General features: G+C 57.2%; 1 protein-coding gene across 1 annotated transcript; it reads left to right on the top strand.

Annotated features, from left to right (window-relative positions):
* Positions 1-115: 115 nt before the first annotated feature.
* On the top strand, positions 116-27,461 carry DRAXIN (dorsal inhibitory axon guidance protein). The gene is made up of 7 exons (XM_036353067.1): positions 116-246; positions 13,111-13,558; positions 16,547-16,737; positions 18,210-18,321; positions 19,187-19,276; positions 20,747-20,836; positions 25,006-27,461. The coding sequence occupies exons 2-7, from the start codon at positions 13,120-13,122 to the stop codon at positions 25,116-25,118; spliced, it is 1,035 nt and encodes a 344-aa protein (XP_036208960.1). The 5' UTR covers positions 116-246; positions 13,111-13,119; the 3' UTR covers positions 25,119-27,461.

The raw sequence follows: 27,461 nt of genomic DNA on the forward strand, positions 1-27,461 counted from the left end.
GCTGGGGGCCTGGGAGCCGGCTCCCACCGCCCTTTCCCCGCCCCCTCCCCGCGCTCCCGCCCCTCCCCTCCCGTCCGCCCCTCGCCCCCGCCCCCTTCCCTCCAGCCCCCGCGCAGCCGGGGCACATCCTGCCGCCCGCGCACCTCTCCGCGCCGTCCCCGCTGCGCGGTTCGGCCCTCGGCTGCGATCGGCTCCCGCAGGCTCTCGGCCCGGCGTCCCTCGGCCCCCGCCTCCCCGGCCGTCCAGGTAAGGCTTGGCCTTGGCCTTGGCCCGCCCCCGCCCCGCCCTCCCACCTCACCTGGCTGTGCGCGGCGACAAAGGTGGGCTACCTGGCGCGCTCTGGGACAGGGTGCGCCCAGGACTTAGGCTGGAGGCGAGGAGGCTGCTCTCTTCCCTGCCTCCTGGCCCTGGGACCCGTCGGTCCGTCCGTCCGCCTCCTCCCTCCTCGCCGCGTCTCCCCTCGCCTCCTGGCTCTGCTCCCGGCCCCTGGCTCACCCACCCTCCGCCGGACACTCACTTTTCCACCTGACACTCGCCTCGCGCGCGCCCTCGCCGCCCTCTCCTGGTCTCGGCTCTGGCTCCCTCTCCTCCTCGGCACTCGCCTTCTTCTTCCGGGACCCGGTCTCTCTTTGTCTCTCTGTCTCTGAGTCTCCGGCGGGGCCGGGGGTGAGGGTCTCTCAGTCCGGGGACCCCAGTTCACCACCGTTCCAGGAAGCTTCAAAGACTCCCTGAGCTCTGGATGGAGCTGCCAGGTGTGCCCTCCTGCCCCTTTCGAGGCTGCCCAGGGGGCCGAGAGGTGTTGCAGGGAGAGCGAACTCTGGGTGCGCCCCGCCAGCCTCGCGTTAGGCCCGCGTTTTCCCTTTCGGCATGGACCAGGACTGCGCTCTATCACCCCGACGGTGCAACCCCGCTCGCTCCCCACCGCGGGCTGCTGTCCTCCTGCGCGCTGGGTGGGGTCTCAGCCTCCCGCGGGCGGACACCACGGGTTGAGGCGAGAGGGCTGTTGGGTTTCCCGCCAAGTCTTGCGTCCTCCCCTAGATGCCCCCTCAGCTTCGCCTCCATCTGGTCTCTGCGGCCCAGCGCACTCCTCCACGCTGCCCACCTCCCAGTCTGGTGGCTGGGACGCGAGGAAGTGCCCAGGTGCTGGTTTAGTTCCGCCGCTCTGGGGTCAGGCAGACATGTTCTGGGAGCGACTTGGACAAAGGAACGCACTTCTCTGAGTCTCAGTGCCCCTTTCATAAAACGAGAAGAATTGTAGCTCCTACTATAAGGATGTGTGTGGAGTCCGTGAAAAAAGCATGCGGGATACCAGCGCAGGGCACACTCAGAGGCGCTGAGGGAGTATACAGCCCCTGGGTGGGGTTGGGAGGGGGGCCTCCACAGAAAGGGGGAAACGGATCAAAAATTCAAGGTTAGAGACACTGCAGAGAAAGCTGACTAAGCCCCCTTGCGCATCACTGTCACACCACCCACCTGCCCACCCCTGCGGGCATGTGCCTTCTCACAGACACTTCTCTCTTCCGCTGTTTGTCCTCAAATCAGAGTTAAAACATCAGGGCGAAAAGGAGTTCTGCTTTCAAAATGAGATCAGCAGCTGGCCACTGATCAGGAGGCATCCCGGTGACTCATCCCCAGTTCTCAGGCTCTGTCCTGCACTGATTGCTTTTTCCGTGGCATTAGCTCACGGGCCATTTACTTTCCACTGGGGGATCGTCACGCAGGCCCCTGGACCTGCTGTGCAGTCGCCCAGACCCTCTGGCCATCATCTGTGCCATCATCACGGGTGACGCACCACCCCAGGGGGCCACTAGGATGTGGGCTGAGTGGCTGAATAAGGACAACGTCGGAAGAGGGAAGCCTTCTCCCAGCCGGCAAGTTCTGGGCTCTCCTGGCTGAGTTTTTGTTTTCAGCCACAGCCAGGGCTGGCACCCTGAGCCTTTCTGTTTAGAGAGGCACGGATGGGACTGGGGGGACACTCACACCCATTCAGCCTCCGCTCATGGTCCTGCCTGGCAGACAGGCCCAACTCTGGCACCATCTCTGTCCCCCGCCTTCTTGGGCCACAGTAGTCCCTGTGCCTTCTAGGAACCTTGCTTACAGCCTCCTTGCCCCTCGTCCACGTGAAAATTACGGCACTTTCTCTGCCTTCCTCACCGTTCAACCCACCCCTCTCCCCAGCCCTAAGCCCCTCCACGGCTCCCTGTTGCCACTAAATTAACTGCCTGCCTCCCACCACACACCATCCACTCCTGGGGGTTCAGCCACGATGAAGGGCTAATCGTCTCCATGCCCCGACTTCCCTGGGCCCTTGCTGGAGCCTTGCCTCCATGTGAAATGTCTGCCCTGCCCTGTGCTCAGTTGACGGCTACCCATCCTGCAGGCCCAGGCCCGATGTCCCCTCCTGGGGGAAGCCCTCCTGCTCCCCTTTGCCTCCCCGTCTCTTTTGGTCCTCATTTCCCTGGGTGGGGCGGGGTCCCATTCCACCTGTGGTCCCAAGGCCTGACCCACAGTAGGTGCTCTGCACACACTTGTTCTGTGGAATGGAATCCTTGGTCAAGGAGACAGTAATGAACTGGAGATTGCGGGCCACAGGTCATCCCTGGGTGCAACTGGGTCCTGCTGACCAGGCCAGGGGCAGGGTTGGTCCTGGAACAAGAGTGGCTGGGGAGGTTGTGGGCGGAGCGGGGGGGGGAGGGAAAACTGTGTGGAAAATCCCTGTGGTTCACGGCAGACCTGCATCCCCCTGGAAGGTGAGGGAGCGGAAGAAACGGACCTGACAGGGAAGTGACTGCCTAGGTCCAGTGGAGTTGGTTGTCCCAGCGGATTGCTTAGCAGCTGTGTGACCCAGAGGCGTTCCCTCACTTGTCTCAGCCAGAACTGGGGCAGAGCTGGGGTCTGCGTCCCGGCCTCCCTGACTCCACCGCCTGGGAACAGCAGAAGCAGAGAGGGGCCCTGGGCATATTCCCAAGTGGGGTGTCCTGTGAGCCCCCCGGTTCTGAGCCGTACAGTTGAGACCTGCCTCTCTTGCTGCTCCAGGCCCTCTGCTTGTCCCACCCTAGTCCTTCCTCTCGAGTGGGCCTCTGTGGCCAACGAAGCATAGACTTCCCCAGGAAGGACTCGAGAGGGTGGGAAGACTGACCACTAGAGGCCCTGTCCCCCCTCCCACCAGGTCCCAGCTTTGGCAGCCACCCACCCCACTACCCCACCCCCCACCCCCCCACAACAGCAAGGCCTGGCATTGATCACCTGGACACATCCCTGGATGGATGTGGGGTCATGAGGGATGAAGTCCCTGCCTGACCCACAGCAGCTGGGATGAACAAATTGTAGAACCCACACTTTCTAAGGGGTTCTCTCTGTGCGAGGCTCTGGGTTAAGGTCCCCAGAATGTGTCATGCCTGAGGGTCATGGAACTGCACCGGTATCAGTCACTGAATGTAGCATGACTGGTCAAGACCCTGCCTTTGGAGTCAGATGGGTTCAAATCCCAGCCCCACCACTTACTCTACTGAGTAACTTTGGGCAAATCCCCCAAATCTCTGTCCGGATGTTGAGCCATTGTCGCTATTAATACCTGAACAATAGTGTCCACTCAGAGGGCTAAACTAGATTGTGCATATAAAGCTCTAGGCCTAGCTTAGTAAATGCCCAATACATGACACCCAAACAGACACACTCATCTTTCAGATGTGGGACTGAAGCCCAGAGAGGTTAACTGACTTGCCCAGGGTCACACAGCTATTCAGTGCTGGAGCCAGATTCATAGCCAGGCTGTCTGATTCCAGGTGTCTTTCCACTCCACACTGGCTCCTCCAGAGCCAAGAGCAGGCATTTTTGTCACTTGATTAAGTGATGAGTTGACCAAATAGCAAGTCGTGTTAAATTGTCTGGACACCGAGATCATGAAGTTTGGGGAGTAGGGGGTGGGAGGGTTGCTGAGGAGAAGAGTGGGAGGAGCACCTGTAGCCAGGAGGTAGGACTCTGTCACCGGAGGTGGGGGGGGGGAGGGATATTGGGAGAGAGGAGCATCCCGCCCCCCCCCCCCAAAAAAGACAATACCCTTACACAAATTTTTTTGAGGCTTTGTGGGGGGTAGGAATTCCTGAGGCTGCTGTGGAAACAATAAAAGCAGATGGGACTGCCCCTGCGGGGAAGCCAAACCTCATTTGCCAGACAATGGTCCCTTCCAGGCTGGCCTTGGCCTGTCCCACTGGAAGCCATCCATCACCCACCAAGGACTGAGGAGGGGCCCACCTGCGCCTGCCCCTGCACATGCTGGCACAGATGCACACATGCAACCCCCCTCTCCCCTCCCCGTAATAACCAGTTATTGCCTATTGCGCCCTTACTGGGTAACACTGACTCCCTATACCTTTACCTCCTCTCATCCCCACATCCACCGGATGTGAGGCTCAGAGAGGTTAGGTGACTTGCCCGAGGTCACACAGCTCTTTGTACTCTGCTGGGTGGGGCTCTCCCAGGACTCAGCTTAATGGGTTTGGGCTGACATCTGTGTGTTCACATCAGTAACAGTCATGTCTGTGCCTCAGTCCTTCACGGGACCTGTGGCCTCTCTGCCAGGTCAGAGGGGACACCTGAGGGCAGCGATGGTGTCTCTGCCTGCAGATGAGACGCACCGTCCAGCAAAGAGCGTTTTCCCCATGTTCTGGCCGGAACTGTGTCTCTCCTCTCAGATCGGGAGGTCCCCACGGGCAGCCAGTGGAACTCAGCCTTTCGAACAGCCTTTCTGGGGCATGGGCTGCTTTTCCTGCTTAAACAGAGTGCCCTGCGGGCAGGAGCGATGCCGCTGGTCCGAGAGTGCTCCAAGGCGAGAGCTGGGTTGCCCCTGTCGCACGGGGACCTCTCGTCACACTGGCAATGCCCAGGAGCAGGGACCCTGCCTCCCCCGTCAGAGTGGAGCTGGTTCCCTGGCATGGCACCCGGAGAGGCTCGGCGACGGGTGCCCACCTGGCCTCACCTCCCCGGAGTCTCCATGCAAAGAAGCACCTGGTGCTCTGCAGGTTGAGAGGTGGACTTCTCTGCGTGAGGCCGGGTTGGCACAATGGCCTCTGGAGGGGCAGGTGGGGCTCTGGCTGTTCTGAGGCCTAGAGGGAGGCCCCTTCCTGTGGCCAGGTGGCACTTTGGGGGTGCAGAGCTGCACAGAGGCAGGGAGATGGGTAGGGGCTAGCTCAGGATGGTCAAGACCCCCTGCCCCCCGCTGCCAAGGAGCACCTCCCTGGGCGGCTGATTAGAGTCCCACCCACCCCACCAGCGAGCTCGTCTTCACTGCCTTCCAGCTCCCTTACCCTTCCTGGGCCCATCCTTACCCAGAACCACACGCACCGCACAGGACTGACTTCCTAAATAGATCTCAGACAGGCTAAGAATCCCATCCACAGAAAGGAAAACGACTCACAAAGGGGATGGTGGGAGAGAGCATGAGAGGGATCATAGGAACAAAGTCTTATCCCAAACTAGAGGCCCGGTGTGTGAAATTCATGGACGGGGGAGAGGGGGAGGTCCCTCAGCCCGGCCTGCACCCTCTCCAATCCGGGACCCCTCAGGGGATGTCCAACTGCTGGTTTAGGCCCCACCCCACTCCCCTGCCAGCCTGATGACCCCCAACTGCCCTCCCCTGCTGGCCTGATCGCCCCTAACCGCCTCTGCCTCGGCCCCCACCACCGTGGCTTTGTTCGGAAGGAAGTCGGACTGTAGGAAGATGTCCGGTCTCCCGGTCTAATTAGCATATTACCCTTTTATTAGTATAGATTGCCTTGGTAGGAGCCCAGTCCCTGAATTTAGGATCCACCCACCTATCTCCCACTCATGGGAATATAAATACTTTGCCTGAACAAGCAAAAGTGCCCATTTTCCAGCCCTAGGGGAGCCAGCTCCCCCTAAAGAAGACAGGAATTTGCTCCCAGGGGGGCAGGAACTATGAGATCCCCCAGCTGGAGACCCTGTGCTGGTCACCCGGAGGGAGCACATCCCAGCAGCTCGGCGGGTTAGGGTCTCATCTGTGCCCGGGAGTCAGGCACAGTGAGAGATGGACAGAGCAAGGCAGGGCACCTCCAAAAGTGAGTGTGGGGGGTGGCCCTGGAATGGGGTGGTTATTATCATGTATCCTGACCCCCTCAGCCAGCCCTATCCCCACCTCCCTGACTACCTCCTGATTCTCCCCAACCTGCCATGCAGCTGGTGAGCTGATCAGCAAGGCAAGAAGGTGGGACCCTGCTCTAGCCCATTTGCTCAGTGGTTAGAGCATGGCCCCGAGGACTGGAGGGTTCTGGGTTCATATCCAGTCAAGGGCACACACCTCAGTTGCAGGCTCAATCCCCAGGGGGAGGCAACCAATTAACCTGTCTCTCTCACATCGATGTTTCTCTTGCTCTGTCTCTCCCCCTCCCTTCCACTCTTTCTAAAACTCAATGGAAAAAATCTCCTTGGGTGAGGATTAACGGAAAAAAGAAGGCAGGACCTTCAGCTGTCCTGGATTGCTGGTGGCAGCCCAGCTCCACAGTTGTCTGCCAGGCCGGAGCCCCCCATCTCACGGCCCCCAAATGCAAGCTGTTGGGAGGAGGGGCCCAGGATTCAAAGCCGGCTCCAGGCTGGATTAACTGCCTTCATTTGCATGTGATGCTGCCTCCTGACAGCCTTCTGGATGGAAACAGCTTTGCAGCTCAACTCTGCACAGCATGGGCACAGGATAAGGGCACGGAAAAGCCCCTTTCCCCTCCTTGGTCAGTTTCCCCTTCCCAGCTGCCAGTGCAGACCTCCCTGCTGGGTCCTCACGGAGATAACAGATGCTGGGGGGGGGGGGGGGACAGGTGACCCCTGATGGAGTGCAGGGCTGTCCCCTATGCCGAGAACCCAGGCCTTGAGTGGCTTGCCACTCACCAGTCGTGTCATCTTGGATCTGTGGCTTCCCTTCCCAGAGTCTAGGTTTTTACCCTTTATTTTCTTTTTTTTAAATATATTTTTACTGATTTCAGAGAGGAAGGGAAAGAGAGAGAGAGAAACATCAATGATGAGAGAGAATCATTGATGGGCTGCCTCCTGCATGACCCCCCAATGGGGATCGAGCCCACAACTCAGGCATGTGCCCTGACCAGGAATCGAACCGTAACCTCCCGGTTCAGAGGTCAGCACTCAACCACTGAGCCACATTGGCCGGGTTCGGTTTCCTTGTTTTAAAACTGTGAGAGGGATGCGATCAGAAATGGACGAAATACGCCTGCAGCAGCCTGGGCTTGGCAGCTGCTCAGGGAGCGGAGGCTCCCATGACCGCGATTGCTTTTGTTTCCTTCGCTTGGAATGAGCCACTGTTGGGTCTCAGTTGTGAGAACACCATCTCTGGGTGGTGGGTGTCCTGATGTCCCTGGACAGCTCTTGTCAGGGCGACTCCTGAAGAGCAGGCTTTGTGAGCAAGCCGCCACAGCACGTCCATGGCTGGGAGGCGGGGGGGGGGGGGGGGGGGGGGAGCGGAAGGGGGTGCCTGCTGCCCCTTTTCTCCTGGATGCTTGGCGCTTTGTATGCCGCCTCCCCCTGGCTTCCAGAGCGACAGAAACGGATCGGCGCCCTTCCTCACTGGATCCTTGGCACGACTTCTATAGCAGCCCACGCTTCCTGGGTGGCTCGTCGCCAGGCTGGCATCTTGGCTGCTGGGCTGTGCCAAGATCTGCGTGCAAGCCCTGTGGGTTGGAGAGAGAGTTCCAAGCAGTTGTCAGGACAAAGTGGTGCTAGGTCCCCCAGCCCTCACTCCCTCCCCTGCCCACACACACACACACACACACACACACCCTGAGAATATATTTATGATTTTGCACTCAGGTTCGATTGTGCTCAACCCACTTTCATTTCTGTCCATAGTTGTCAATGCCTATTATTTGCAGGGTCCTGTAGATCTGCTAGGAACAGTGGGACAGAGCCCCTAGGATGTTGCGGCAGAGCTGGGCAGAGCTGGGCAGAGCTGGGCAGGAGCGCAGGGGAGGAAGCTCATCTAATTGGGGGACTGAACAAGGCTTCCTGACAGAGAGGGCGGGCAGGGTTTGGACACGGAGAGAGAATAGAATCGGGGACGATGGGGTGTGTTTGGGGCCCGGGGAATGGTCTCTGTTGGCTGTGAAGGGGAGGAAGTAGCAGTCAGGGCTGCAGAGTTAGGTTGGGGCCATATTAATCAAGGCCCTAAGTGCCAAAGCGAGGAGCCTGTGATTAGAGGGAAGGCAATAGGGAGCCATGGATGGCTTTGAGAGGGAGGGGCGTGGTGGTGGCATGATCAGAGTAAACTGGCAGCGGCACAGGCTGGGTGTGGGGGCAGGACGGTGCTAATAAGGTCTGGGGAGAGGGATGCCACCCCCCTCCCCACATGGGTGCACCAGAACTGCACACTGAACCCCCGCTCCCCTGCCCCAGGCAGGCTGCATGCGTGATTCATGGGGTACAAGGGGCGGGGAGGGAGCAAAGATGGCCCTGAAATTGGGGTTCCTGGGTACAATGAATGGATCCACAGCCATTGGCAGGATCTTGGCAACAGAACTTCGGGAGGGAGGGAGGGAGGGGAGAGAGAGGAGAGAAAGAGTATAGATGGGGTCATGATGCAGGGGGTGTGGGGCTGGGCTGCACCTCCTGGCTCTGCGGGGACACGCTGTCTTCTGAGACCAGTCCCCAGGCTGGTCATGGAGCTCAGGGGCTGGCTTGTGTGCGCCACAGGGACAGAAAGCTGCCCACACATGTCAGTGGGTCTGCCCAGTCCCCACCCCTCTGCCAGCCTCCTCTGGACTCTTGCCTACACTTTTTGGGTGCCCTGCCTTGCTTCTCCCCACGGGAGGACGGGGATTCCATTCACTGGCCAACACCTGGAAGGCTCCCTGTTGAGGGGTACTCTGTGGGCATCCCCACCCCACCCCCGGCCATCGGTGTCCCCCAGGACAGGAGGGCAGGGCTGGGTCCGGGGCAGCATCGGCAGAGACTCAGAGCCTTTCTCATCACAGGGAGCAGCGGGTGAAGCCTGCTAAAGGGTGGTCTGCAGACCAGCCAGCGTCTTCCTCAGTCCTGGGAGCAGGGGTCCCTGGGAGGGGAATAATGCTCGATTGACAGCCCTTTGAAACGGGCCCCTTCCTCCAGCCCGACTGCCCAGCTGCTGGAGCCCTGGCCTCCGGGACTTTGAGGGGGCAGAAGCCAATGCTGCCTGCCAGGTGGACAGGAAATCAGCCCAGAGCTGCAGCGTGAATGGTAGGAATGGAAGGATGTGATGAGAACCAGGGTTGTCACAACAAGCCCATCCCCGGTCCCACCCAGCTCCCCAAGGCTCACCCAGGCTGTGCAGGCTCCGGGCGGGATGAGATGAGAAGTGATGGGACAGCCTGTCTCTATGGTTCCAGGAAGAGCAGAACCAAGGGCCGTGGAGGCCCGGCCCGGCCCGGCCTCCCAGGGGACCAGGACACGCCAGGCGGGATGAAAGGACAGCAGGTGACAGGGCGAGGCGGGAGGAGCTCTTCCCTCCCTCAGCCCCCAGCCCTCTCACAGCGGGTCAGCCTGGTCCAGAGCCAGCCATCCTGTCCCACCTGCCCTCCCTGCTCAGGACAAGGGCCCCGCAGGCAGGGTTGGCAAAGGGGAACATGGGGCGAGGGCCAGTGTGGGGACTGCAGGCACTGAGAGGGCTGGAGGGAGACAGACGTGCGGGACCATCACAGGCCCAGCAGCCCGTCCTCAGCCCTGGCAGTTACAGGCCCACACATCACGAGGAGACGGCGTGTGAGCACCTTTGGGAGCCTGATGAACTCTTGGGGCCGGGAGTCCATGGAAATTCAATCAGCCCGGCCAGCCTGGTGCCCTCCTCCTCTGGGTGCAGTGAGACAGGTGCAGGGGTGGGTGCTGTGGGGGAGGCGCTGCAGGGGTCCCCAGAGTTAACAGACATCCCCCCCCCTCGCCCCCGCATCCATTCCCCAGCCACAGGCCTCAGGAGCCAGCTCCAAGGTCCTCCGGAACATCCAGGGGTCCGATTCTTCCTCCGGGGTCAGGGAGAGCAGTGGGTCCCATGGAGGGGGGCCCTTCCAGTGGGGAATGGGGAGCAGTCAGCTCACCCCACCCTGCAGGTTTCAGAGTCAAAGCCTCCAGAACCCCTCAGTGCAGCAGGGACAGGGGATGCCAGAACCTGCCCAGACCCCGAAGGGAAGAAGGGTGCAGTGACAGAACCAGGAAGTCCAAGGGGAGCCATGTGACGACTCCCAGCACAGGCCTGAGAATTGCATAGATGACCCCTCCCTGGCGTGACTGAACCCCGGGGCCTCCGCTTGCACTTCAGGAAGTGGTAGGAGTCGTGGCAGAGAGATCTTGAAAGGACTGGGTGTTGTGAATTCACCCAAAGCGCTGAGCACGCCTCCTGCCTGCAGCACGTGCTCAAACGCTGTTGTTCCCTTGGCTTGAATTTGGGCTTCGAGCCAAGTCCTGGGGACTAAAGGCGTAATTTCGAGAGGACGCAGCAAAGGGCAGAGGTTTGTGCAGAGAAAGGAATTCTAGGCTAATTGGAGCCTGGATGTTGCTTACGCTGTTATACGGGGCCTCGGCCCCAGCACTGTGGTCCTTGTGGGCCGGCCGGTCTGTCTCAGGGCCTGTCCTGTGCATCACAGGCTGTTCACTCCTGGCCTCCACCCAGTAGAGTCAGTAACACTGCCTGGTTTGTTTATTTTATTTTTTTAACGTTTTTATTAATTTCAGAGAGAAGAAGGGAGGGGGAGATAGGAACATCAATGATGAGAGAGAATCATTGACCCGCTGCCCCCTGCACACTCCCTACTGGAGATGGAGCCCACAACCTGGGCATGTGCCCGAACTGGGAATTGAACCGGTAACCTCTTGGTTCCTGGGTCAATGCTCAGCTGCTGAGCCACACCTGGCTGGGCGTATTTTATTTTATTTTATTACTAGAGGCCCGGCACATGAAATTCGTGCATGGGTAGGGTCCCTAGGCCTGGCCTACGATCAGGGCCGATCTTCCCCAGCGGTCAGCAGCCAGCCCTGCCCCCGCTGTTGATGCTGGTTGCCCTCTGTTTGTGGGGTGACCGGCGGGGCTGTCGGGGCCCCGCTCACTCGCACCTGCCTTGGCCTGGCACTGCCCCCTCCACTGCCACCCACCCCCGGTTCCCCATTCCCCACCAGGCAATCAGAGCCTGCCAGCCAGGGGGAGGGACCAAGAGGTTGGCCAGCAGGCCCCGATCGGGCAATGGGGGCCTGCAGGAAGCTCCTGCATTGAGCGTCTTCCCCCTGGTGGTCAGTGCACATCATAGCAACTGGTCTTTCCACCATCTGGTCAATCTGCATATTATGCTTTTATCCTATATGCAAATGGCATATAGGCATATAGGATGGCAGAACGACCCATTGGCTGGGGGTGGGGCCAGCGAGCAGGCAGCACCAGGCCAGCCAAGGCGTGTGCCAGCGAGCAAAGGGAGGGGACTGCAATTGGGGGGCAGTGGTGACCAGCAGTGGCAGAGGGGTGATGGGGTGGGGGCGAGGCTGGCGCCATCCCTTGATCGGCCAGCCTGGTCACCTCCCGCAGTGGGAGGCCACCAGTGGCGGCAGAAGGGTGATGGGGTGAGGGCAGGGTCACCTTCCACAGAAGGAGGCCAGACTGAGGCCGTCAGTCGGACATCCCCTGAGGGCTACCAGACTGTGAGAGGGCACAGGCCAGGCTGAGGAACCCACCAAGTGCACGAATTTTCATGCACCAGGCCTCTAGTATATATAGATTGTTGAGAGTATTACAAATGTCCTCCTTTTTTCTTCTCCCCTGTGCCCGCCACCACCTAGTTCCCACCCCATTCCCAGCCTTCACCACCCTATTGTCTGTGTTCATGGGCTATGCATATATGCATATAAATTATTTGGTTAATTCTCTCCCCCCCCCCCCCCGCCCCTGCTTGCCTCTGAGAATTGTCAGTCTGTTCCATGTTTCCATCCCTCTGGATCTATTTTGTTCCTCGGCTGGGGGGGTGAGGGGGGTTGTGTTTTTTATTTTCGTAACCTTTACTACAGTTAGTTTCTCTTTTTTAAAAAAATATGTTTTATTGATTTCAGAGAGGAAGGGAGAGGGAGAGGGAGAGAGAAACATCAATGGTGAGAGAGAATCATTGATCGGCTGCCTCCTGCACACCTCCTACTGGGGATCGAGCCCGCAACCTGGGCATGTGCCCTTGGCCGGAATCGAACCTGGGACTCTTCAGTCCGCAGGCCAACACTCTATCCACTGAGCCAAACTGGCTAGGGCTGTTCCTCAGTTTATTTTGTTCATTAGATTCCACATATAGGGTGTCCCAAAATTCACACAAGATTTGAATTTTGCATGAGCATTAACAACAACAACAAATAAAAGCTTAATTTTACTTGGCTTATTGAATCAGATTCTAATATCTGTTGCCCTTTGATTTCAATCCCTTCAATTTGATAAGCATTACCAAGTACCAGTTATGGCCCAGGAGCAGGGACAATGAAGACCAATGAAAACCACGGCTTTGGGTATGTGCCAGCAAAGCCGTGGAGGCCATTTACCTGATGTGCTATTCCGTACATAACCCTATACTGTACACTTTATGAATCAATAAAAAATTTACAATTTTAATTATAAACCTGTGTTTTCTATCAAAATTACTTCTTGCGTGAATTTTGGGTCACCCTATATAAGTGAGGTCATATAATACTTGTCTTTCTCTGACTGGCTTATTTTGCTTAGCGTAATATTCTCCACATCCCTCCATGCTGTCTCAAAGGGTAAGAGATCCTTCTTTTTCACAGCTGCATAGTATCCCACTGTGTAGATGTACCACAGCTTTTTATCCACTCATCTACTGATGGGCACTTGGGCTGTTTCCAGATCTTGGCTATTGTAAATAACGCTGCTATGAACATAGGGGTGCATTCTTTCTGATTGGCATTTCAGGATAACACTGCCCAGTTTTGCCAACCCAGAATTACCAACTACCCCCTGGGGGCAAAGTCCCCTCTGTCCCTGTGGAGAAGTACTGGGCGGCAGGGATGTCAGGGAAGGGTTTGGGAGTGGGGAAGTGGAGGAGGAGGGCTACCCAGCTGCCCCCTCAAATGCTGCTTTTCTTGCAGGAGGAGCCCATGGCTGGGCCCACCACCCACGTTGCCCCCATGCTGTTCCTTGCCCTCCTGGCGTTTCTGGAGCTGAGCCTGGCCGGCTCCCTGGGCCCTGGAACCCCTGCTCGAAACCTCCCTGAGAATCACATCAACCTCCCAGGCCCAGCACTGTGGACGCCTCCGGCCAGCCACCACCACCGGCGGGGCCTGGGCAAGAAGGAGCGGGGGCCAGGCATGCCTGGCCGGGCCCAGGATGGAGCTATGGGCACCTCCACCAGGCAGGCCTCCAGGCTGCCAGGGGCAGGGGGGCTGCTGCCTGGGCAAAGTCCTGCAGGCCTGCTTCAGGACAAGAGTCTGCTCCTGGGGCTGGCCCTGCCCTACCCTGAGAAGGAGAACCGGTCTCCAGGGAAGAGACGCGGCAGGGAGCACAAGAGACGCAGGGAGAGGTTGAAACTGCACAGAGGTAGCTGGATATCTGGGATGGGGTGGGGTGTTCAGATGGAAGGGAGGGTGGAGTGAGGGACGGAGATGGCTTCAGGAGCAGGCCCGGAGGGGGTGTCCATGGCGTAAGGTCACTGGGAGGGCGTCCAGAGGCCCCAAAGGAGGCGGGCAATGGGCACCCAGAGGAGTGAGGCGGTCTCACTAAGGTCAGAGGGATCTGGCGAGGGGAGGAGCCTGGGAGAGGCAGGGAGGGACGTGTGGCCATAGACACTCAGTCTTTTTTTCTATTATTGATTTTTTAAAAAATATATTTTATGGATTTTTTTTTTTAAATATATTTTATTCATTTTCTACAGAGAGGAAGGGAGAGGGATAGAGAGTCAGAAACATCGATGAGAGAGAAACATCGATCAGCTGCCTCCTGCACACTCCCCACTGGGTATGTGCCCGCAACCAAGGTACATGCCCCTGACCAGAATCGAACCCGGGACCCTTGAGTCCGCAGGCCGACACTCTATCCACTGAGCTAAACTGGCCAGGGCTATTATTGATTTTTTTACGGAGAGGAAGGGAGAGGGATAGAGTTAGAAACATTGATGAGAGAGAAACATCGATCAGCTGCCTCCTGCATGCCCCCTACTGGGGATGTGCCCGCAACCAAGGTACATGCCCCTGACCAGAATCGAACCCGGGACCTTTCAGTCCGCAGGCCACAGGCCGACGCTCTATCCACTGAGCCAAACCGGTTAGGGCGACGCTCAGTCTTATCAGTAGGTAATCCTCCCACGTCAGAAGCTCGACTTTACATCTGACCTGAATATACTGATTAGCCATGGACCAGTTCAGGGCCCTCCAAGGGCATCACTTCATCACCTCCGAGGCCTAGAGCAGGGCTGAGCGCATAGATTCTGAAGCCAGAATCCGCCCAAGTGACTAGCTGTATGAGTCACTGGTCTGTGCCTTGGTTTCTCCCTCTGCAGAAGGAGGAAATGGCCCCATGGAGCCTAAGTGGAGGTCCAGAGACCGCCTGATATGTGGAGAGCTTGGGGCGGTGCCTGGCAGGCGGCAGGGACGGGGAGCCGTTGTTGCTAGGTGATGCTCAGCTTCTTCTTGATGCTGAACCAGTGTCCTCCAACCTGGACACAGAGGTCCCAGGGGGAGGCGTCACATCCCTATCGCTCCGGCCTCTGCCCTGTCTGTTCCCTGCGGAGCTCCCCATCCCCTTAGCCCTCCTCACCTTCCTTCACATCTCCAAGCCCCTGCGAGCATCTAGCTGCCACTGTTCCCAGCGCCCCCTCCCTTTGCCCATTCGGTCTCTGAACAAACATTTCCCAGCGGCTACGCTCAACTGGCTCCTCCCCAGGCTCACCTGGCCTCCAGCCCGAAACCTCAACCTCAACCGCAGCTTCCAAGCCTCTTCCTGTGACAAGACTGCCTCTAGGGGCAGGGCTCCTGGTGCAGACACAGAGCACAGAGCAGAAGGGGTTCTGCAGGAGGAGGGTGGTGGAGCCTCAGCCCCACCTCCCCCTGCAAACAGCTGGGGCTTGCTTTCCTGCCAGGCCTACTGGGACCCCCCACGTGGGCAGAACACAGTCTGCAGGTGTATGTGTGGCGGGGGGCAGCTTAGATCCTCAGCCCCCTACTCCTGGATGCTGGCCTCCTTGAGGGACAAGCCAGAGGGCACACATGGGGTGTGGATCCATTCAGCTCAGCTCCAGCCCCCAGCTCCAGGGGACCGGTGGGGCCCTAACAGAGCGAGTGGCATGGCTCAGTGGTTGAGCATCGACCTATGAACCAGGAGGTCACAGTTCAATTCCCCTTCAGGGCATATGCCAGGGTTGCAGGCTCGATCCCTAGTGGGGGGCGTGCAGGTGGCAGCTGATCAATGGTTCTCTCTCATCATTGATGTTTCTCTCTCCTCCTTTCCTCTGTGAAATCAATAAAAATATTTTAAGAGAGAGAGAGTGCAAAAGGAGGAGGGGGCACGGGAGGTCTGGAGGCCAGGCCCAGCCCAGCCCAGCTGACCAGCTGTGAAGCCTGGGAAATGAAAGGAACAGATTCAAAGGTCCCTAAGTGGCCTTTCTACTCTCTGGGATTCATTTCTGGAGAGTGGAGTGGATCCCAACGACCCAACCAGCCTTAACGTCAGCTCTCGCCTGAGACAAAGAGGCAGGGAAGAGCCCGGGCCCTCCAGCTTCTCTCGAAGCCCCGTGTTCCCGACCACCCCAACCCTGCCGGGTCACACTCACCTACCTCATGCCCATGTGTCTTGGAAGGCGGCATTGGTGGTTAAAATTATTGATTTTATCCTCAGATGGAGCTGGGTTCGAATTCAAACTTTAGTATTTACCAGCTGTGTGCCCTCAGGGAGGTCTCCTAACCTCTCTGTGCTTCAGTTTCCTCCCTGGTGGATGAGGCTGACAGAGTACCTGCCTCCCAGAGCTCCTGCAGAGCTCATGAACTAATGCTAGTACCGCAGGACGGGGCACACACCGGGGTCCTCACACACAGCAGGCACTCAGCAAACAGCACGTGTTATCACCACATAGCCAGCCTTCCCTCGTGTGTGATAAGCCTCCGCTCTCACCTTCCAGACTTCTCAAAGGCCTCTCCCCCTGCAACGCCTCTCAGCTTTAGCTCGTTGCTCCTCTACTTAAGCTTGACCTCCTCCAGGAAGCCTTCCATGTTAATCCTATTAGTTCCCATTTGCACCCAGCCATCCCAGACTTGGACTTGCTATGATGTTGCTTTAGATTGAGAATCCTTGGGCTGTCTCCCCAGCAACACTGCAAGTTCACCCCAGACATTCCTCCGCCCCCAGGTCCGGGTTTCCACCTTCCCAGGAGAGTGGGCAGCAGGGAGGTTTGGGAGCCAATGACTAGCCAGGCTGTCAGACTTGTCACGTGATGCCCCTACCCCTTTGTTTGCAGCGGGAAACGTGGGTTCTGCTTTGGGCTGGTGCGGGGTGGCGAGCAGATAAAGGCCCTGTGTTTCCTGTTCCGTCTCTCAGGCCGAGCCTTGGTCCGAGGTCCCAGCTCCCTCATGAAGAAGGTGGAGCTCTCCGAAGACCAGGCGCTGGACGCTTCCATGGAGGAGTCGTCCACCAGCCTGGCCCCGACCATCCTCTACCTCACCACCTTTGAGGCAGCACCTGCCACGGAAGAGTCCCTGATCCTGCCTGTCACATCCCTGTGGCCCCAGGTAAGGCCTCGGAGCCAGAAGAGTCCTGGAGACCACATCATGCAAATCCCTCTGAGCCATTTAGGGAGACTGAGGCACGGGGGGTGGAAGGAAATTGGTGGAGGCCTCTGGGGTGAGCTGGAAACCAGGTCTCCTGGTGCCCGTCCAGCCCAGCTACAGCCCGGTGGGCACTCTGTCCTGAAAGGGCGGCCACTGTCCAGGAGAAGGTGGTCCTGGGCCTCACTCTGGGGACAGCCAAGGAAGCCAGTGCCCGCTCAGCACACCGGTCTCTGCATGGAGAAGAGCAGGGTCCTTGGCAGAGAATTTTATGCAGAGAGAAAGTACAGAGAATAACAACACCGCAGAAAGCCTCGTCCCCACAACCCAGAAGTAACCAGTGTTAGTTAACACATCTGCTTCAGACCTTTACAGAGATGTATGGAGAGAGCAGGTGAGCACTTGTGGCCAATTTGCTTCCACCGGCAAATAGAGGAAGGGAACATGGGAGTTCATTGCATCATCCTTGCAATTAGCAAGATACGCATCATTGCACCTCTTCTGTAGTTTTGCAGTATTTTCCAAAATAATATCACGTAGCCCTAGCTGGGTTGGCTCAGTGGATAGAGGGTAGGCCTGCGGACTGAAGGGTCCCAGGTTTGATTCTGGTCAAGGGCACATGCCCGGGTTGCAGGCTCGATCCCCAGTGGGGGGCGTGCAGGAGGCAGCTGATCAATGATCCTCTCTCACCACTGATGTTTCTATCTCTCTCTCTCCCTCTCCCTTCCTCTCTGAAATCAATAAAGATATATTTAAAGTAATAATATCAGCTAAAATGATCAATAAAGTATATGTAGAAGAAAAGAGCTTTACTTTTTAGCAGAAGATCTTTCTTACTCTCTTTTGGGGTCTTGCACCCCCTGAGATTCTGAGAAAAGCTATGAACCATCCCCAAAGAATACCTGGTTATCCCTGCCGTCGCAGGCCCCCTGAAGTCCATGCACTGAGCACCAGCCCCGAAAGGCGCCTTTATTGCCCATGTCCTACTGTGGCAGATCCAGCCCTGAAGACTGGCCCAGGGCTGTGAGTGCAACAGAGCTGTGGCCATGGCTCAGAGGTGCCCTGGCTGCTGATAACTTCCCCAGGGAAAGAGGGGCAGGGAAGTGAGCAGCTGGCTTCATCCAACCCCCTCTTTGTGGATGTAGAGGCCTGAGCAGGCCTTCCCAGCCCCTCCCTCAGAGGCCCGAGGGGTGACCCCTCTGTCTGCATCGGTCGCCTGTAGGCACCTTTCTGCCTGGATGTGTAGTGAGGACAGTACCCTGGCGGCTGCTACAGCAGGAACCTCGGTGACTGTATGGATGTCCCGGGCTGGGCTTCTAGCAGAGGGTGACTGGCCTCTGAGGAGCCCCTCCTTTGCCCTCTGGCCCTGGGGCCCCACATTTCTGTTTCCACCTGTTGGGGCTCCACGTTCCCTCCTCTCCACCCACCTTCTGCAGGCTCAGCCCAGGCCTGACGGGGAGGTGATGCCCACGCTGGACATGGCCTTGTTCGACTGGACCGATTATGAAGACTTAAAGCCTGAGGCCTGGCCCTCTGCCAAAAAGAAAGGTTCGTTCACCCAGCCGGCGGGGCTCAGAGGTTGAGCGTCAGCCTATGACCTAGGACAGGGATGGCGAACCTTTTGAGCTCGGCGTGTCAGCATTTTGAAAAGCCCTAACTTAACTCTGGTGCCGTGTCACATAGAGAAATTTTTTGATATTTGCAACCATAGGAAAACAAAGACTTATATTTTTGATATTTATTTTATATATTTAAATGCCATTGAACAAAGAAAAATCAACCAAAAACATGAGTTCGCGTGTCACCTCTGACACGCGTGTCATAGGTTCGCCATCACTGGCCTAGGAGGTCACAGTTTGATTCCCAGTCAGGGCACATGCCTGGGTTGTGGGCTCGATCCCCAGTAGATGTGCAGGAGGCAGCTGATCAATGATTCTCTCTCATCATTGATGTTTTTTTCTCTCTCTCCCTCTCCCTTTTTCTCTGAAATGAATAAAAGTATAAAAAATTAAACAATTTTTAAAAATTAAAAAAAAAAAAACAAGAAAGGTACATCTACCTACCCCCCCCCCCCCATGCCTGGGCTCCCTCCCCTCCCCCAGCCTGACCTACAGATGTCCAAAGTGGGGGATGGGTGGGGCATGGAGTCCACACTGCAAGGCGCACCCCACAGGGAAATACCACTATCGAGGACTTACCAAGTGCCAAGCTCGTTCCATGTGCCAACTCATTTGACCCTGAAAAAAGAAGGTTAGGTCTGTGCTATCCATGAGCCCGGTTTAGAAAAGAGACGGCTGCGGCGGAGTCCCCGCCACACTGGGAAGGCGGGGCGTGCGCTCCGACACCAGCGTCCGTGTGCTTGCTCTCGGCCCCGCTGGGCGGCAGCATCTGACCGTGATCTTCTTGTCCCCAGAGAAGACCCGGGGTAAACTCTCCAGTGATGGCAACGAGACATCCCCAGCCGAAGGGGAGCCGTGCGACCATCACCACGACTGCCTGCCAGGTACCGACCCAGCGTCACGTTCAAGGCACCAGGCTGGGTGCTGGGTGCTGGGTGCTGGGGGCCTGAGGGGGGTGAGGTGGACCTTCCCAGGCGCACGAGGAGGCCTGTGGGTTCAGGACCCTCTCGGGGTAATAAGTAGTAACAACCCCAGCTATCCTTTCCTGAGAGTTGCTGGAACATTGACTTCATCCTCAGAGCAACCCAGAGAAAGAGACCCTGTCACCCCCAATTTTCAGGCAAGGAAACAGCCTCAGAGGGTGAGTCTCAGCCAAGGTCACACGGCTGGGAAGTGGCTCAACCCTAAGTCGGCCTGAGGAGCCACTGCCCCTCGCGCTGCCTTAAGTCCGGCTGACCACTCCCTCCACTTCCTCCTAAAGTCTGGTCGGGCTTAATGCTGCCCTTGGCCCATCACCACACTGCCCAGCTTTCTGTGGATGTTCCCATGGCATCCTCGCCCGTTCGGCAGCTGTGCCCATCAAGACCCTGAAAGCAAGGAGCTGGTGTTTTGACTGATGCCCTAACCTCCAGGGGCATCTACTGAGGTGAAGTTGGATATATAGGAGGTTAGGGGGTGGGGGTAAGGTCTCAGGGTGATAAGAGGGCGAGGAGCAGGAATGGCAGGGGAACCTGGGATGCAGTCTTGGCCCGGCCCTGTTACTCCTCCTCCCCACCCCCCTCCCCCGCCATCGCTGGGACTGCTCAAGAGATAGCGTGACATGGGCCCAGGGTGACATCCTGAAGAGGCTAACAGCTAACTGCTCTCCTCGCTGCTGGACAGCAAGTGCCACCTGGATCTTGGGGGGAGAGCCGAGTGGTACACCCCCAGGGGGACACATTGCTCATTCAGTGGCGGGAATAGTCTACAAAACCGCCATCGCATCAGCATTTGGCATTGTGTGGGCCAGACCACCAGCTCCCCGACAGGCAGTTTTCTTTCCAAACCGTTGTTTTCACCCAGAGCAGAAAGAAAAGGCTGGCGTTTGGGCCAACTGGACAGTCGCTCTGAGAGGGGGCTCCATGGTGGGCGGGTTGGGGCCTGCCTTGGGGGATCTCACTGCTTCCCGGGGCGGGGGGCGGGGGGGGCCGCGCTTCGGTTTCTCCATCTGTCAAAAGAGGACGTTGGTGTCAATGATCCTTGAGGCGCCCCAGCTCCACGCTGACGCCACACCTGGCAGCCCCCAGCTGTTCCGCCCGCGGTCCCCGGGAGGTGATCCCACAGTGCTCCGCTCCTCCCATGATCAATCAATTGTCCATCTAGGGCAGCTGGGTCTCTGCCACCCGCCCGCAGGGCCCTGGGCCGTGACATCCGTCAGTGGTTCCGGCTGGGAGCCTTGCACACCAGATGGCCCCACCCCGCCAGGGCACGGCCCTGCCGCAGCGATGATGGATCTGCTGTCCGGTGGGACCGTGTGCGGGCGTGGGGAGGGTCCCCGCAGCTTGGCTGACCACGTGTGCTTGCTGTGTTGGCAGGGACCTGCTGTGACCTGCGGGGGCACATCTGCATGCCCCACAACCGGGGCCTCAACAACAAATGCTTCGACGACTGCATGTGTGCGGAAGGTGAGCCTGGACTCCCCCTGGCGGGTGCGGGGGGGGGGGGGGGGCGGGGAGGCATCTCTTATGCTCTGAAGCTGGTTCTGCACGGAGCCCGGATGCTATTTCGTGGCGGAGGCGGCCTGAGGGGCCTGCGGCGAAAGAGGGGTGGGAGAATCCCTTGGGAGCCGACGCTGTGAGCATCAGTGCCTTCCCAATCTGTGAACTCATTTAGTCTCCAGTCCTGGTATCGTTTCTCAGATTTGTTTTTCTTGATTCTCAAAATACAAGCTGGCTTGATCTCCCATGATCGGGAGGCAGGAGAAGGGAGGAGAGAGGAGACTATCTCTTTAAATAAGATCAAAGCCGAGAAGGCTGGTGCTTTCAGGCCAGAATTCTACCCCAGGGAGGCATTCCAAGTGCGATATCGGGCTGGGGGTGGGTTTCCCAGCCCGTCTCAGCGTCTCAGCGAAGGATGGATGCACTTGGCTGGCCGGCTGCTGCTTTAACCTCTGAGCTCCCACCCGGAGCAGTAGGCAGCCTCCTGCCCAGGTGTGCCGGGCTCTGTGCTAAGCACTTGACTCTCATTATCCTCCTCACCCTCCTTAACCCTTAATCCTCACGCCTTCTTAATCCTCACAGCCATCCAGGGAGGGAGCGATTGTGATCTCCATTTTACACATCAGCAAACAGGCACAGAGAGGTTAAGTGACTTGCCCAAACTCACACAGCTGGAAAAGGAGGAGAACATTTTTAATTTTGTATTCTGAAATTTTTCAAGCATATATGAAGTAGTCAGAGCAGTAGTCACTATAATAATGAACCCCGTTTCCCACCACCCAGCTTCAATAATTGCCAACTCACTGCCAATCTGTGTCGTCTCTCCCCTGCCCAGTCCCCCATTCCAATATAATTTTGATGCAACTCCTGGGAGTTTGGAGAGATTTTATCTGTGAATATTTCAGTGTCTATCTCTGAAAGATAAGTACTCTTTTAAGAACAAAATACCAAAAATGAACAATAATTACTCAGTATCATCCAGGATCCAATTAGTGTTCGTATCTCCTGAGTGGGAGGATTTGGTCTCGGTGCCTCTGTTAACCATCCTCAGATACATGCCCTGGTTTGGCTCACAGCAGGCTAACAATCATCTGCTGTGAAAGCAGTAACACTGTGTCCGTCCCATCATTCATGCATCCATTCATTCAGGAAATATTTACTGAGCACGTACTATGTGTCTGGTACTGACCTGGGATTCAGCAGCGAAAAGAAGGAGCAAGTTCTGCCCTGACTGGTTTGGCTCAGTGGATAGAGCATTGGCCTGCGGACTGAAGGGTCCCAGGTTCAATTCCAGTAAGGGCATGTACCTTGGTTGCGGGCACATCCCCAGTAGGGTGCGTGCAGGAGGCAGCTGATCGATGTTTCTCTCATCGATGTTTTTGACTATCTCTCCCTTCCTCTCTGTAAAAAATCAATAAAATATATTTTTTTAAAAAAGGAGCAAGTTCTGCACCCAGAGTCCATTTCAGTGCGATGAGATCTTATCTCCCTGCCCAGTGAGATGAGATGCCTTTAGAAGCAATAAGGGCTGTGAGGAAAATAGCCCGGAGGTCTGCTGAAAAGTCTGGGTTGTTACAGAAAGGAGGGGCAGGAGTGGACAGTGGAACCAGCCACCTGAAGATGGTGGCTGTATGGGAGACCGTCCCAGGCGAGAGGCAGGAGCAAGGCTGGTGTGTGGGCTGGGCACACGGTGGCCACGGGGAAGGTGGCACACGGGGAGTGGGGGAAGCTTGTTGGGAGGATCATGCAGAACCTTGTTGGCCTTGTTTGATTTCTAATTGGAAGTTGCAGGCAGGTTGTAACCAGGGGCATGACATGGTCTGGCTTTGGGGTTAACAGTTCACTATGGCTGTAGGGCTGTGGGGGGCAGGAATGGAGACAGGAAGGACCAGGTGGGAGGGGAGAGGGGATGGAGGCAGCAGGTGTGGAAGATGGGGGGGATGCTGGGAAGCTGCCTTCTGGTACTTGGATGCAGGGTCGAGGCCCCATTTCACAGAAGAGGAGACTGAGGTGCCGAGTGGGCAGGAGGCACTCCAGTCCAGGGAGCCCAGAACAGCGTTGGGGCCAAACCTCAGTCCTGGGCCTCCAGGTCCAGCCCACCTAAGTGAGGGGACTTGGCCCCTCTGAGCTGCACATGCCCAGTGGTGCCTGGCTGGATGCTCAATGGTGGCCACTTTGCCCAGGAATCAATCCATTCCCCCTCCCTCCCTCCCTCCCTCCCTTCCTCTCTTCCTTCCTTCCCTCCTTCCTTCCTCTCTTCCTTCCTTCCCTCCTTCCTTCCTTATTTTCCCCCTTCCTCTCTCTCTCCCTCCCTCCCTGGGCCTCAGGTGGGAGGGGACGGCTTTCCAGGCGTCCAAAGGCTCTGTCTACAAACAAAGCCCCATCTGCTCCTTTCCGCTGGCCCTCGCACTGGTCGGCTCCATCAAAACTCTTGCTTCCTCCCTGGAGACTCAGGCTCAAAAAAATGAAGAGTAGAAGCGACAGTTCAGGCAGCTCATTAAAAATGGCCCAGGAAGAGGTTGTCACCGAGACGCCACACCGGAGGGATCTGGGGGTGCCAGGAACCCTCGTGGGGACCATATCCCCAAACGCTGGACACAGGGCTCGGAGCTGAAGCCGGCAGTCGGGGCCAGCCTGCGTTCCGGAGGGTTCCAGAAGGGCTTCTGTGACTACCAACCACTCCTGCTCGCGATCCCCTGTCCACTCCCAGGTGTCACTTGTGTGGTCTCAGCTCTAAAAGCCCAGTGACCCAGGTGTCAGCTCTAGGCCACTCAGCACACACTTCATAGCAGCCCCTTTATTCTCTTGATGGTGACATAGTGGATCTTAAAGTAGCAAGGTCCTCTCTCTCTGTGGTCACTCGTAACCTGAAATGTAGGGATTTGCTCGCTGACGTCTCTTTCAGCCACCATCAAGAGCACGTGGACGTAAATGGACAGTATGTCTACCCATGTATTTCAGGGGGTGCCTGGGATGATGTGGAGAGGGCCACACCTACTTTAATTAGTTGGGCAGGGAGGTTCTCTTTGAGACCTGAAGGCCATGAAGGAGCCAGCTATGCAAAGGGCTTGGGGAAGGCATTTCTGGCTGAGAGACAGCAAGTGCAAAGGTCCTGAGGCAGGAAGTGGCGGGATATATGAGGAAAAGCAAGAAGACTGAGGTCAGGTTTCCTTTCGAGCACAATAGAGAACCTCCCGGTTGTATAGGGGAGGGCAGAATCTTCATTCCTTTAAAAAGTTTTTAATAGACTTTTTAAAAAGTCCTCACTCGAGGATATATTTATTAATTTGAGAGAGGGAGGAGGGGGGGAGAGTGAGAATGTGAGAGAGAAATTTGAATTGGTTGCCTCCCGTATGCGCCCCAACCGGGGATCAAACCCACAACCTAGAAATGTGCCCTGACCAGGAATCAAACCTGAAACCTTTTGGTGTACAGGACGATGCTCTAACTAACTGAGCCACCCGGCCAGGGCTTAATAGACTTTTTTAGAGCATTTTTAGGTTTACAGAAAAAGTGTGCAGAAAATACAGAGTTCTCCTCCTGCAGTTCCCCCCGTTATTATCTCTCATTAGTGTGGCACACTTTCTACAAGTGATGAGTCGATCCAGATACGTGGTTATTATTATTTTCAAGAAGAGCAGTTTATTTTACATTTGTTGCTTCTAAAAAGGGAGAGAGGGGCATTTATTTGTTTTCATTATGTATGCATTCATTGGTTGATTCTTGCGTGTGCCCTGACCCAGGATGGAAACCAGAACCTTGGTGCATCCAGACGATGCTCTAACCAGCTGAGCTACCAGTCAGGGTGATGCATTGTTGTTGTTCACTAAAGTCCATAATGTCTGCTCTTCGTGTGGTACGTCCTGTGGTTTTTGATAAATGCACAATGACATGCATCCACCATTACAGTGTCACACAGATTAGTTTCATGGACCTAAATGTCCCCTGTGCTCCATCTATTCACCCCTCCTTCCTCCGCACTCAGGCTGCTGTGAGGCGGGTGGGTGGGTTGTAGGGCAGAATAAAGAAGGGGGTGGTGGTGAGAGGGGGCAGGGGTCCCAGAGGGTGTGTAGGGGAGAGGATGGGGAGAGGACTGGCCCACTGCACCCCTGACCCCCTTGCCTCTCTTTGCTCAGGGCTGCGCTGCTATGCCAAGTTCCACCGGAACCGCAGGGTCACGCGGAGGAAGGGGCGCTGTGTGGAGCCCGAGATGGCCAACGGCGACCAGGGATCCTTCATCAACGTCTAGTGGCCCAGCTTGAGGCGCCTCCCCGCAGGCCCGGGGACTGAGCGCTGGAGGTTTGGAGAAGCGACAGTTTGTTTATAACTAGCGGTGGGAGAGCAAATGGGGGACCAGATGTCTGAGGCTGCAGGCTCCGACCCAGGACCCGATCCAGGACCCGCAGCCCCGGGAGGGGAGCGCTGGGGAACTGCCTCTGCCCTGGAGCCCATTAGCAGCTCGTCCGCAGCCCACACCCCTGGGGGACCCGCAGGGCCTGAGCCGCTGGTGCCCTGTCCTCCGCGATGGCAATGTCGATAGTGCCCTCTACTGTCCGACCGCAGCACTGCAACAGCTTCAAGTTTTAAAAGTGAAGAGGTTTTTGAACGGAAGAGAAATGGGAACTTGGGTGGGAGATGAGCACGAAACACCTCTTTTGTGCCAGGCACTGTGCTAAATGCCTGACACACGTTATCCCGCGACCTTTTCGCCGTCTCCAGGTGAGGAAACAGCGCCGCCGTGGAGCCATCCGACCTGCCCGAGGTCCCAGCGCAGTGCTCCTCAAACCTTAACCTGTGTCCCAGCCCTCTGGGGTCGGGCGCAAATTCAGATTCCTATCCAGCCGATTCTGCCTTTCCCACAAGCCGAGGGCCTGCCCACGCCGCTGGTCCCCGGCCCCACCGAGAGCTCCCACCGTGTCTTGGGGAGCAGACGTGGAGTTGTGATCGGAACCTGGCCCCAATGTTTCGGGCTCCACACAGCGTTCTTGCTCCTTCACAACTAAGGACTATTGCAGGCTCTCCAGGGCTTTCAGCGAGAGAGGCGTGTTCCCTGCTAGTCCTTTCTCTGGGTGAAGCTGCAATGACTGACCGCTCTCCTCCTTCCCTGGACAGCTGGGCATCATCTTTCAAACAGAACCAAATCTGCGCTAAGCACCTGCTTGTCTGTCTGTACGGCGTGGTCTGGGCAGATGGGCCCCTGCCCCCCGGGAGCTGGCATGCTGAGCCGGGACGGGTTCCTCGGAGTCCTCCGGCCCTGCTCACCCTGTCCTGGCACATGTGCCTCAGAGTTGCCCCAGCACCCTCCACCCCCGGGGTTACTGATTCCAGAGGGGAAAGGGAGAGAAAGATAGAAACATCAGTGATGAGAGAGATTCATGGATTGGCTGCCTCCTGTACACCCCCCATTGGGGATGAGCCCACAGGCCGGGTATGTGCCCGACCAGGAATCCAACCGTGACCTCCTGGTTCATAGGCTGACACTCAACCACTGAGCCACACCAGCCGGGCAGTTCTTTAGCTTTTGTAGTTCGTGCCCTTGGAGAATGTAATGCAAGCAGGGACTCAAAGCACACACACATCGCCATAGGCAGCCTACACCTTAGTGGCTCCCAGGCCTCCCGTAGACAACCACCCCACACTTCTGCCACAAAGCCCACTGAGGAGTTGGGGCCTCTCTGAGGTTGAGGTGCTTGAGGATAACTGCCCCCCACAGGCCAGACCCAGGATGCCCACCCAGAACGTCTCTCCACGCAGAGCTGGCTCTAGGGACCACCTGACGCCCCCTGCCTGGCATCTCATTCCTGGCCAACTCTCTGGTCCAGGGCAAACCAGGTCACAACTGACAAAATCCCTGTCCATCTGGATTCCTTGCACCTGCTTGGGGGACGGGGGGCACGCCCACAGGATGCCAGGGCTGTTTACTCCCCTGGGAAAATCAGTTGGGGTCAGGGGTCTGGCACCAAGGAACACAGACTCATCTAGCAGAAACCAAATAGGCTTGCCCTTTTCTCCTATTCCAGTTCGATGGGCATGGGCCTCTTGCCGGTGAGGCGGTGCAACTGAAAGAGATCAAAGCCGGCTCTTTGGAAATGGAACCCTGAGTCCGCCAGCAGATTGTCTGTGAGGGAGCAGACAACGCCTCTGCTGTGTGCGCCTTGCATGGGTGGCTGGTTGGAGACTGTGATGGAGCCGTAAGGGTGTGGCTGCAGGCAGGCCATGCAGCCTGAAGTCTGGGGGGGCGGGGGGTGCTGTCAGGTGGCCCTGGACATCGGCAGTGGGAAACAGAAGGTCAAGACAAAGCTGAAAGGCCCCACGGAACTGTCACTGCCCTCGGGGGAGTTCCATGGCTAAGAAGTGGGGCCTGGTATCCATTTGACCTGGCTGTCTGCATTTGGCATTTGCAAAGTGGGGTGGGGGCGGGGGTGGAATCCTTTTATCTCCAGGGGGGTCCCAAAGCCCCCTCAGTGTTTAACAAACTTCTCTGACAAGAAGTTCTTTTTCACCCTGACCGGTTTGGCTCAGTGGATAGGGCATCGGCCCGCAGACTGAAAGGTCCCAGGTTTGATTCCGGTCAAGGGCATGTACCTTGGTT

This window comes from Myotis myotis, unplaced genomic scaffold, assembly GCF_014108235.1.
Source record: "Myotis myotis isolate mMyoMyo1 unplaced genomic scaffold, mMyoMyo1.p scaffold_m19_p_2, whole genome shotgun sequence".
Lineage (NCBI taxonomy): Eukaryota > Metazoa > Chordata > Mammalia > Chiroptera > Vespertilionidae > Myotis > Myotis myotis.

Excerpts from the sequence above, each read along its gene's own strand:
- DRAXIN (XM_036353067.1), top strand. The coding sequence starts at position 13,120 with ATGGCTGGGCCCACCACCCACGTTGCCCCCATGCTGTTCCTTGCCCTC. Across the intron at positions 13,559-16,546 it reads GAGGTTGAAACTGCACAGAG|GCCGAGCCTTGGTCCGAGGT; the intron begins GTAGCTGGATAT and ends TCCGTCTCTCAG. Across the intron at positions 19,277-20,746 it reads TCACCACGACTGCCTGCCAG|GGACCTGCTGTGACCTGCGG; the intron begins GTACCGACCCAG and ends CTGTGTTGGCAG.